Source organism: Lathyrus oleraceus, chromosome 5 (genome assembly GCF_024323335.1).
Source record: "Lathyrus oleraceus cultivar Zhongwan6 chromosome 5, CAAS_Psat_ZW6_1.0, whole genome shotgun sequence".
NCBI classification, from domain to species: domain Eukaryota; kingdom Viridiplantae; phylum Streptophyta; class Magnoliopsida; order Fabales; family Fabaceae; genus Lathyrus; species Lathyrus oleraceus.
Window position 1 is genome coordinate 242,628,006 of NC_066583.1, and position 11,443 is coordinate 242,639,448.

An 11,443-nucleotide genomic window follows, 5' to 3' on the forward strand; every position below is an offset into this window, starting at 1 on the left:
ACATTCTCTGGATCTCGGTCTTGCAAGGAAAGCAATATGTGTCTAGGTGGTACATGTCTCTTTGTCAAATCAACAACATGTTGCTTCTCATCTGTGGTCAACCTACCAACAAAGGAATGACCTTCTAATCTATCAGTTAAATCATAATTATAGACCCCACATTTTACATCGATCTTCCAACCAGACCCATCTTTAGCCGGAGTCGACCTGATTTTAAATGAGCATCCACATTTTTTGGATGCACTTTAGGTTCCACTATCAGTATCCTTGTATTTCTCACCTTTATCACAACCAAATATTAATTTATTACTTCTCCCTCTCTTGCCTGTTTCAGTATCTGAACGAGTGATAATAACGGTTATTTTATTATGGATTTCAACCTCTTTAATCCATTTGACCATCTCTTCTCGTGTACCAAATCTTTGAATGGTTAAAGACGCATCAGAAGTATCTACACATATTTGAGGACGAATTTTCATACCTGCACAATAAAAAAAAAAAAAAAAAAATTTAAAATGCAAAACGGAAGTCTTCAAGAAAGAATTCCGGATCACAGAAATAACACACCAAAAATTTTTGGAAAAGACTTCCGGTATATGTTACTTTGAGGTTTCAATAAACAAACTTTCAAAATTAAAACTCATATTGTTATTTGATAACTTCATATATAGACAATTGTTAAAGTCATATGACAATTTTATTACAACCCTTTTAATAAAACACAAGAATTTTAAAAAGTTAATTATATTAAAATTGATGACAGTTTATATAACTTTACAAGTTTATCTTAGAAGAGAGTATTTACTTTATATTTGTTTTAAGTATTCATTACATATTGTAAGAATATGTGATATAATTAAGAAATGTTAGCAAATACTACCTCCGTTTTTTATTATAAGTCGCTTTGGAAAAATATTTTGTACCACAATATAAGTCGTTTTATAAAACCAATGAATCATTAATGTTATGTTTCCTATTATACCCTTAAATATTTATTATTTTATCTCCTTTCAATTATATCAATTTATCTTTCCAATATCATTAATGAAGGATAATTTTGTAAAATCTTTCATAATTTCTCATTTTTATACCACAATTATTACATTTCTTAATACGTGTGAAAAGTCAAAAACGACTTATAATAAAAAACGGAGGGAGTACTACTTAAAGCCTGTAGTAATATTTTATTTTAATTGTTTTTAAAATAAGAGATCCCATGTTAAATAGGGCCAGAGGATTGAATTTATTCCTAGGATATAACAATAAGTTAAAATTCATGGCATTATTATGCAGTTGCTCACTTCTAGATAAAACACGGGCACAATGCTACTTAGAAATTTATATACTGCGTGGTTATCAACTATGCAAAATTGATATGTTGAATATACATTGAAGGAATTAGTTGCTTTACATGTTTTCTATGCATATATACATATGATAACTTAGACTATGTAATTGTCACCGAGCAAACGAATATCTCAGACTCTTTGTATGTAATCGTATCAGGATTGCAGAAGAAGCAGCTGTACAACCGGATGCCTAAACGCCTGAACACCATGTTTCTGTGCAGTTGGTTGATGTCAGGATTGTCAAACTGGTTTTTGCGAAAGCGAGAGTAGTATCTTGATAGATAGAGCTAAACTTTCTTCTTTTCTTCTGCCTGGAAATTCAAGTCAATATTATATAAGTGACCTTGAGGATCAATTAATGTCTTCATTGATAGCTTATTTCCATACAAAGCAGCACAACTCAAGAATGTCATCAAATATATTTGCAAAATAGAAGCAGTAAAAAATAGACTTAATCTAATTTATTTAACAGAAAGTAACATGTAGCAATGCTGTAACTATTAGAAGCAACTACATGCTCCAGAATCAATTTTGATTTGTTGTGTATTTTTAAACAATTCCATTTTAAATCAGTGGAGAGTTTTGCTCCAGCTTATTTATCATTTTTCTTCTTTCAAAACTAAATACCACGTCAACATGGAACAGGGATTCTAAAAAATTAAAAAGAAAAGATTATTATATAAGAATTAGAATAAGACTTTCCACAACAAACAACATTCTACTCAATTTAACAGTTCTCACCAGATCCACTGTCAAACAAATTTTTCTATTATCTGATTGATGTGATCTTTGGCACCGACCATATAATCTTTGGATAAACTCCTGTACATGATTATAGATACTGCATGACAACGCCAAATTAAAGTTAGCGACAAATATTTATTCAGCCTTTTCACAAATGGAAATTAATTGTAAGTTAACTTTAAGTCTATCATTGTGTTACTTTTTACCAATCCCTAACTCGTTCATTGAACAGAGACATCCTATTTTCCAACTAGCTAAATCGTTTGAAAGTTCAAGGCCCCTTCTAACATCAATTTTTGTGAGCCACGCAAGGCTCAATCTACTAACACGTGGATTATGGAGTTTCCTAGTCAGAATCAATCTCTTAAGCTACTCTTAAAATATATTTTCATAAATATATTGCCATAATACATTGTCAATACAATGGTAAAGCCATCATAATACTATTTTTAATTTAGAAATTTTGGTAGTGTCTATATAGATTTGGATTTCTCAGTTCTCACTTAGATGAACCGCGTGCCATATTTACCAAATTCCTTACAGTTACATCTAAAGCAATGACAGGCTTCACTTCCAATACTAAATTCCCCTATTCTACTAAAAATGATAAAGCCATTATAATACTATTTTAAATTTAGAAATTTTGGTACCTGTGTGTATAGATTTGGATTTTTCAATTCTCACTTAGATGAACCCTGTGGCTTATTTAACAAATTCCTTACATCTAAAGCAATGAATGACTTCACTTCCAATATTAATTTTGCTATTCTACCAAAAATGACAAGTGTTCCCTTGAAATTCAATTAAAGAAGTACACATCACTCTAATATTGAATGTCTCATGTCAATGTTACCCTTAAATATAATATTGACTTTATGATTAAATTTATCCGTCAGTGCAATTGCTCAATGAGTTTTAAATAACAGTCTTTTAAGCTATAGTAGAAAAATGCAAACAACATGATCGATAAATTCTTTGACAATGTAGGAATAGAATAAAAATATACCTTAGTCGATGCCTGTTGCAGGCTGCGAAAAAGGCAACAAGCCCATATACTATGCTTTTGAGAGCTCGGAAAATCTGAAAAAGAAAGTATAAGAAGTCCGCCAATCAGGATAACCGTCTTTGATGAAATTACATACATCCAAAAACTATTGATAGGCCATCTTACAACCTGTGAAAAAAGATCATTCCAAAGAGAGCGCCACATGGAAACTTCATAACTGCTGACTGTGGCTTCAGAGGACGAAGCAAATTGGATTATGCTACCAAGAAACTTCCATGTCTCTCCAAGTATATTAAAAATGCGTGTGCATATTACAGCCAGAAAACTGAACAGTGCCACGACTAGACGAACAGGAGCATATAGAAATTCCCAGAGAATCCGAAATAGAGGATATAAGACACAAGTAGCTGCAGTACATTGAAGAAAAGAACATGCAGGTAATTAGTATAGATCGTATCTCAGATGAAAATTATATGCTATGTTGTTAAAAGCAATGACAAATTTAAAAAATAACAGGCAGCACTAGTAGTCCAAAACACATGATGACCTACCAATCCTCCAAACAACAGTGAGGATAAACCACAGTGGCAAAAAGAGTAGCTCCACCACATCTCCCACTAGATTGCAAGAAGTCTCAATCCCAAACCAAATGACAGAAAATATGCTTTCTAATAGTTCAAACAAAATATTTAAGCTTGGGAGAAGAAATCCAAAAATCTCCACAATTGACTCTATAAGAGGTTGAATAAGAACTGAAAAAAAGGACCGTGTAGTATGTGTTAAGGCGAGACACCACCTAACAGCCTTCTGGAAGTTATGTAGAAACAGCATTGTCCCTAAGTATTTGACCCTTGAAACCATCTCCCAAGTTTCAATCCAATCAAAAAGAGGCCCACATATACGAGATGCAGTTGCCTTGAGAACTGGAACATTTTTGTATAAATCATAGAATCCAATGAGGACAGTGACAAATGACATTATAACATATAACAGTCTAACTAGCGGGCACATCCAAGGACGATAAAGATTGCATAACACTGGATATGATTGAAGGAAGATCACCCAAGATGGAAGACCAGCCTCTAACAAAGTAAGCAATCGCAGATCAGATACAATAACATCCCTTAATTTGAATGGGAGGTCGTGATCATTAAACCTAAATAACAGTAGAGCATCACTATACTGAGTGGTTTCAACCCCATCCTCAGAAACAGATGCAGACCTCGGAGAACAATTCAACGAGTTATTAATTTCAGCTGCTGAATAGCTATCAACATCCACTTCAGCACTAAAAGGCGATAATCTTCTTCTCTTATTAGGCCCAGAAGGAGGAGGTGTGTGCAGCATGTCAGTTGTCGCTTTGGCGTCATCAGAATATGCTCCTGTTGTGGTATCCAAACTATCTTCAAAAGTTATGGTACCATTGCAAATGTTATCGTCATCATCATCAACAGATACATTCTCAGGAAGAATTTCACTAGCATCATAAAATATTTCCCCTGTCAAAATTTCACTAGCATCATAAAATATTTCCCCTGTCAAAATTTCACAAAGAAATGTTTATTGAAAATCCGTGTTAGTACAGAACTAAAAAACAATGCAGACTCTAGTATCGATCATGTAAGATACAATAAACTCTATAGTCAGGGGTCATGTTTGGAAAAAGAATAAAATAATAAACTAAGCTTCTTGAGTATAATTCTGATTGTTCCAACTCAACCCTCACCCCCACCCAAAGAAAGGTTAAGGAAAATTGGATGGATAGAGAGGGATTAAGTGGGGACAAGATGCCTCCAGAGTCCAGTCCCTTTAGCTTCTACTCTATGTAACATTAAAAATACAGAAATGTCTCTCACTAAGCATGGGCCATTTCCACCCAAGCTTATAACTAATTAAACCATATATAGAAATTTTATGAGATGTGTGTGTGCATTGAGATAGATGTCTGTATCACTCAGTACATATGTATATGTCTGCTCTCACGGGAAATGTGAAAGCTACAGACAGCTAGATGCTTCTTACAAAGACTATCCTAAATTTAGATGTAATATGTACATTGACATGAAAGCAATGATAGGAATCCCTGTTACCACCTGAGGCAGACTCCAGGCGCCCTTTCAAAAGTAGCTGTTCAGAAAGTGTTCCTGAGAACCATGAAGACATACAGCTTGCAGCTTGAGCAATATTGTCAAATTCCCATCTTTTCATAAGTTTAGCTTCTATAGCCAGTGATGTATCAGTCTGAAAAATAAAAGAAAAATCAATAAACAATAGTACAGACAACAAACTGAAAAAATAACAAGCTTGCCAGAGAGATTGTAACACCTGGAGCTCATTAAAGTAGTTGATACCACGAACATTGTTCCATGCAACTTCAAATACAATAAAGCCATGTAGAGTTCTATGTAGTTCACTGCTCAGTTGCAAAGAATTCTTTATGTGTTTTACAGGCAGCAACACTCTCTTTCTTGATGACGCTACTGCTTCAATCACTGAGAACAAGTTCTTTGGTTTACTTGTGCTTGGTTGAGAAGAAACCTCCTTTCCTTCTTTTTTTTCTCTTCGATTTTTGCTGTATGCAAAAGGAGACAACCTCGACTGCAGATAAACAAAAACAATTAACTTGTATTCCAGGACAAAACCTAAAAGAAAATTACTTCAAATGATTGGGGTGTGTTTATCAACCTTGGTAACCATCAATTGCCAAAAGTGTGCTCCCCGTGAACCAAGGTCTCTCAACCATGGTCTATTGTCAACAAAAATATACATTTTTTTACTATCATTTGCGAGGAAAAGACTAAGATCTGCAAAATAAGATTGCAAGTCTCTGCAAAATACATCACATAGATGAATTGGATCAGTATGAGAAAAACAGAAACACAAATAACACTGCTAACTTAGTATTATTAATCCATGTAAACACAGTAGTAGATAACCACCAACAGCAACAACATAAACATTTTTGGTTACAATAACAGAAAACTTTGTTGAATTCTTAAATCCCTATAACTGAAAGCAATATCATTGTACATTTAAAAGAATCAATAGCATCATACCAGCTAACCTTTCCAATTCCAAAAGAACGATGCAAGTTTCATTGAATCTTGAAAAACATAAAACAGTAAATTGCCTATGATCAAATATTTTTTATAAGAAAACATAGAACGCAGCACCAGGCTCATGAATGAAACAAAGCTCATTTCAATTTTAGATGACAAAAGATTTCACATAAAAAAAGAAATAAATGCATGATCCAACAAAATCGAACCCTATAATTATAACCAAAAAAACAAATAAATAAATTAAAGTCAAAATTAAATTCACATCAATTCCATCTTCAATTTCACAACAGCATTTCCTCAACACACGATCAAGAATTCAAAGGCACCTATACATGCATAATCATGAAAACATACCTAATTTGCAAACCCGTAAGAGGAAAAATGCAGCGTTCATCGTCACATTTCTCCATCTAGAGAAACAACAACGCCTTGAAAGCCTTTGTTAGTATCACCAAAACCTTGAACAAATTTTCCACTAGCACCTGTTTCAAAATCCGAAAAACAGAGTCACTCTTTACAATGCATTCATTGATTCACGGAATTCTTGAACGAAGCATTAGACAGAAGACCTGAGAGATTGAAATTGAAATTCAAGAAAAATGAAGAATGAAATGTGATGATGAGTGAGAAGAGGATGAAAGAACAACCGCCACAGAGTAACTTCATAACAGATAGCAGAGGAGAAGGAATTAAAGAGGGAGATAAGAGTTCATAAATGCGTAGCACAGATAGGTTTCAAAGCGTGTCAGCGAATTTCTGTTGGCGATTGTGCCAATTTCAATTCGTTTCAGAAGAGAGAGAAAGAAAATGAGGGAGAAACAAGAGAGAGAAAGTGGTTGAACTCAGGAACACGTTCGTTTTTTCTTTAATTATTATTTTTTCGATTTTTGGTGTGTATGTGTGTTGTTAAAAATCTTTAAAATAGAAACAGGGGAAATAAATGAGGACAAAAATGAGACGGTGGTGCAAGGGCAAATGGTAATATGTGGTGATGCAATCGAACAAAAGAAAAAAGAGTAGAATTTTCTTTTCTAAAACACAAAGAAAAAGGAAAGGAAAGAAATAACAAACCTCAAAAAGGGGAAGGAGCGAAGCATTCAACGCGGGAGCATGAATTTGGATAATAGCGAGTATGTAGAGGCCGTGGCACGCGATTTATTAAAATGTGGATTCTCCGAGAATTTTTTATGATATTTTTTTTAAATAACCATTGATTTCAATTTAAATTTATAAATATCCCGTTTTAAAAAAAATAATTAAAATAGAGAGGAGGCGTCATTAGCTTTGACGCATGCATGCAAAACCAATGCATGTAGGCGCCATATGCATTGCCGCATGCATGTGTATATGCGCCACATGCATTGGCGCATGCTTGTATGTGTGTGAAGTCCAGTACTCTGGCGCATGCATGATTTGCTTCTTCTATAAATATCACCCTCGCATCTCTATATTTCACACAACTTCTTACTATTTATCTTGAAAATTGGTAAACAACCGCTGATCTTCTAAATTTTTAAATTTGATTACTCGCAGGATCGATCAGATTGATCCTAGGACATGTGCTAATTGTTTTGAAAATGAGTTTTGGTAATAAAGAACACTTCGACAGTACGCGTAGAACTAGTGTTTAAAAACTTATAAAAAGGCTAATATGAATAGAGAAATTGTAAAGGACTTATGATAATGACCAACTAGCAAAAGCAAATGTTTAAAGCAAAAAAATCTTAAGACGGTAAATGATGAAGTAAAAGAAGAGTGTTTGAAATGAAGAAGTAAAGAAATCTATTTCTGGAAGAAAAGTAAAGATAAATTTGTATTGTTTTAAAGTAACTAACAATGGTGTAAACAAACGTACATTTTGTGATTTACGATTCTTCTTCATACGAGTACTTGGTAAATTTACAGATTTTGTACACACTTTGACACACTATCCTAACACTAAGACCCTTTATTTATACTGGATCAAAATAACTATTTTTGACGGCCCTTCAATCACGTCGAGACACATGGAGCCTTGCATGAATGTAACTATCCATTATGCTCCACGTGTACTTTCAACAATTTCATATAAGAGCAAAATTCTCTCCTTTATTTTAATTTTGAACCTCTAATTGAAAACCATCTTCAACCGCTTTAAGAGATATTTTTGAAGTCTCAATTGCATGCTGACTCTTATTACCCTTATCCAGTCGAAACACCTCCATCTGGTCGAATATCACCTCCTGATCGAAAACATATATATACATGATTTCCTTTTTTGGTAATTCTTAATGGGCGTCGAAATTATGAACTAACAAATTTCCCCCAAAAAATGTTATTTTCGACATATGAGAGAAAAAGACATTTTTTGAGACCTTTTTTCGACGCCTTAAGAACTCTGACATTGTGCCAAGTGTTCCAATGTTACAAAACTTTCCAGTTTCTCCATTTGTCTGGTGACGTCAGTGTCATCATTATATTTTTCCTAACCACGTCTTTTCAGCCCACAACCGAATCTTTTCACTCATCACGTTTCCTAAACTCTGGGAAATCATGGGCTGAAGCATTAATTGACATCTCCATCACACTGCTCTAGGAAGACACGTGTCTCACTAACTTGTCAACCATTAATGTTGATTTGAAGCGTTTTCTCTTCCAAGCACGCCTATAAAACCCACAAACTTACCCATTTCACATTTTTACGCTTTCTGAATTTCCAAACACTCTAGCCTTTCTTTCTCCAAACAATCTTCAACTAAAACTCAGATTTCTTTCAATCTCTAAAAATGGCAACTTCAAGCAAAGCCCTTAAAGAAACAGGTGTATCCATCAAAACCATCGCCACCAAGACAAAAGCTTCGAAGAAGATCTCAGAGCTTCCTCCGTTCACTACGTTGTCTGCTCCACTCGCGGTTGATAACCGAAAATACATACCAGAGCCCAAAACAGAAGAACAACGCAAAATTTACGCTTCTCAAGTACTCATTCCCGTCTCTGTTTCTGGAAAGGATCATGCATTATCTGGACCCCTAACTGATTTAGATGTTGATTCTAGTAAGCTTAAAGAGTTTTTTTTCCTTTTTATCACAAATGCAAGCCTATGGGGCAAGCAAAAAACCCTAGAACTGAAATAACCACCACTGAAAACCCTAAGGCTGGTGATGTTATAAATTTAAGGTTTATGAATAATGGCTTCAGAGATTTTCGTGCTACCCCCACCTTTAAAGATCCCACTGATTATCTAGACTAGTTAAAAAAAGTAGAGAAAGCTAAGGCTCGGGACTGGAAAAACATAGGCATTTATGACCTTATCATGCCGTCAAAGCTAGATTTAGAGTACAACACCCCTATGTTGATTTCTTCATTGTACTTCTGGGACAATACACACTATACTTTCCACCTTCCTTGTGGTATGGCCACGCCGACCCTTTTCGACATGGCTGTTATCACAGGGCTAAAACCTACCGGACACACCTATGATCCCGACATTGATGTTGTGGACACCATAGCCTTTTCGACCACCAAAGCAGCATATTCGACGCATATTGCTCATTATCACGATAAAGATACTGACACCGTCTCCGGCGTGGAGCATATAGCTTTTTTGGCCTTGTGGTTGTCCCATTCCGTTTTCTGTTCGAAATCCTTGCAAGATGCCAAGAAATATCTCACTTTGGCGAATCAACTACACATTAGGCATGCTATCTATCTAAGTGAGATGATTTTGGTAAGTCTTTATGAATCATTGAGCGATAGAGTTGCTAAATTGAATAATTTGGGGACAAAGGGAACCTTCTCCTTTCTGGCCCTTTCTGGCTATTGCAACTCTGGCTCAATGCCACTTTTGAGGCTAGTCTGTCGAACAAATGCCTCGTCGGCGAAGCTGATGAAGAGATTAAGAACAAAAGGGTCGAAGGTACGAGGCTAGCTCAGCTGACACCACAGAAATTACACAAAGACGAGGACATCTCATCCCTAACCTCTGAGGAGACTGAAGGCTAAATATTCAGGAGATATGCCCCCTAAGGACGTCATCATAACTACCATTTATTTTTCTTTAATATTGTTTGATTGTTTTAATTTTATGTGTGAATATTGTATCTCTGTCGATTGTAAAGAACAAGTTACTTTATATGGTGCACTCTTTTTCCTTTTTGCGCTCTTACATGAGGCGCTGACTTTTAATGAGGCATCTCACTTTTCATTATGTTAAAGTTTGTATATTGGAAATCCATTTGCTTGTAGGAAACTCAAGAGTTTAAGAGAAGATTGCCCATAGAGGAGATCGCTTGTTGAATCCTTAAATGGGATTCTTTCCGCTTAATGAGGAGTTCAATCGTTTGATTCATAAGTGGGATCCTTTCTGTAACACCCCGATAATAATATGATAATTATTTAAATTAAGTTAATAATATATTTATTAATTTAATTAGATAATTGGATTATTATTATTATTATTATTTTGGAATTATTGAATTATTATTATTATTGGAATAATAATATAATTTGGAAAATATATAAGTTGGAATAAGGAAAAAGAGTTTCATTTGGAAAATAAGGTTTTCACGTGAAACTCAGAGAAGCGGCTGAAAGAGGAAAAAGGGCAAGAGGCAGAGCAAGAGGAAGAGGGTTGAAGAAGAGAAGAGCTTGGAGCTTAAAGATTCGCCGGATTAACTCAGGTAAGGGGGGTTTATCGTCGTTTAATGGGTATTATGGGTTAGCATGTAATGGGTAGTGATAAACCGTTGAATTGACCCTAATTGGGATTGTGAATGCTGAAAATGATGTTGGATAAACTGTGTTAAAAACTGTAATTGAATCGATAATGGTGTGTGTCGTAATTTATTGGACGTATAGCTTTTTACGGAATTGGAATCGGAGGTCCGGAAGTCCTCTAACGGCGGAAAATGCGGAGGATTCTGCATTCTGCTTTGTGTTAGCGCAGGAACTGCTGTTTTGTCTGCGTTAACCGGTTAACCCAGGGTGTTAACCGGTTAACACTGTTACGAATTGAGAATTAGTGCTGTTTTGCCTGCGTTAACCGGTTAACCCAGGGCGTTAACCGGTTAACACTGTTAAGTTTTGGGCAGTAAGCGTGTTTTGCCTGCGTTAACCGGTTAACCCAGGGCGTTAACCGGTTAACGCTGTTGCAGAGTGGAAAAAGTGTTAATTAAAATGTTGTGTGCCTAATTGGTGGTTGCCTATATCGGTGTGTGATATAGTAGGGATTATTTCCCGCTGTTTTGAGCAGTATAGGTATTAGTAGAGTGTGCTAATACTGTGTTTAATTATTTGACATGATA

At 35.1% G+C, this 11,443-nt stretch overlaps 1 protein-coding gene across 5 annotated transcripts; it reads right to left on the minus strand.

Annotated features, from left to right (window-relative positions):
- Nucleotides 1-1,308: 1,308 nt before the first annotated feature.
- Nucleotides 1,309-7,343, minus strand: LOC127083451 (uncharacterized). 5 transcript variants are annotated; one of them, XM_051023765.1, is made up of 10 exons: nt 7,233-7,343; nt 6,516-6,643; nt 5,785-5,926; nt 5,425-5,697; nt 5,193-5,340; nt 3,651-4,634; nt 3,268-3,506; nt 3,100-3,173; nt 2,091-2,190; nt 1,309-1,660 (listed from the first exon to the last, which is right to left on the minus strand). In XM_051023765.1, exons 2-10 carry the CDS (start codon nt 6,569-6,571, stop codon nt 1,637-1,639), a joined length of 2,040 nt encoding a protein of 679 aa, XP_050879722.1. In that variant the 5' UTR covers nt 6,572-6,643; nt 7,233-7,343; the 3' UTR covers nt 1,309-1,636. The 5 variants fall into 5 exon arrangements, with proteins under 5 accessions (XP_050879722.1, XP_050879721.1, XP_050879720.1 ...); XM_051023764.1 differs by lacking the exon at nt 7,233-7,343 and adding an exon at nt 6,809-7,188; XM_051023763.1 differs by lacking the exon at nt 7,233-7,343 and adding an exon at nt 6,731-7,188.
- Nucleotides 7,344-11,443: the final 4,100 nt, after the last annotated feature.

Coding starts and splice junctions, on each gene's coding strand:
- LOC127083451 (XM_051023765.1), bottom strand. CDS start 6,571: ATGGAGAAATGTGACGATGAACGCTGCATTTTTCCTCTTACGGGTTTG. Junction 2,191..3,099: donor TGCAACAGGCATCGACTAAG/GTATATTTTTAT, acceptor GTTGTCATGCAG/TATCTATAATCATGTACAGG. Junction 1,661..2,090: donor TTTGTTTGACAGTGGATCTG/GTGAGAACTGTT, acceptor TTGAATTTCCAG/GCAGAAGAAAAGAAGAAAGT.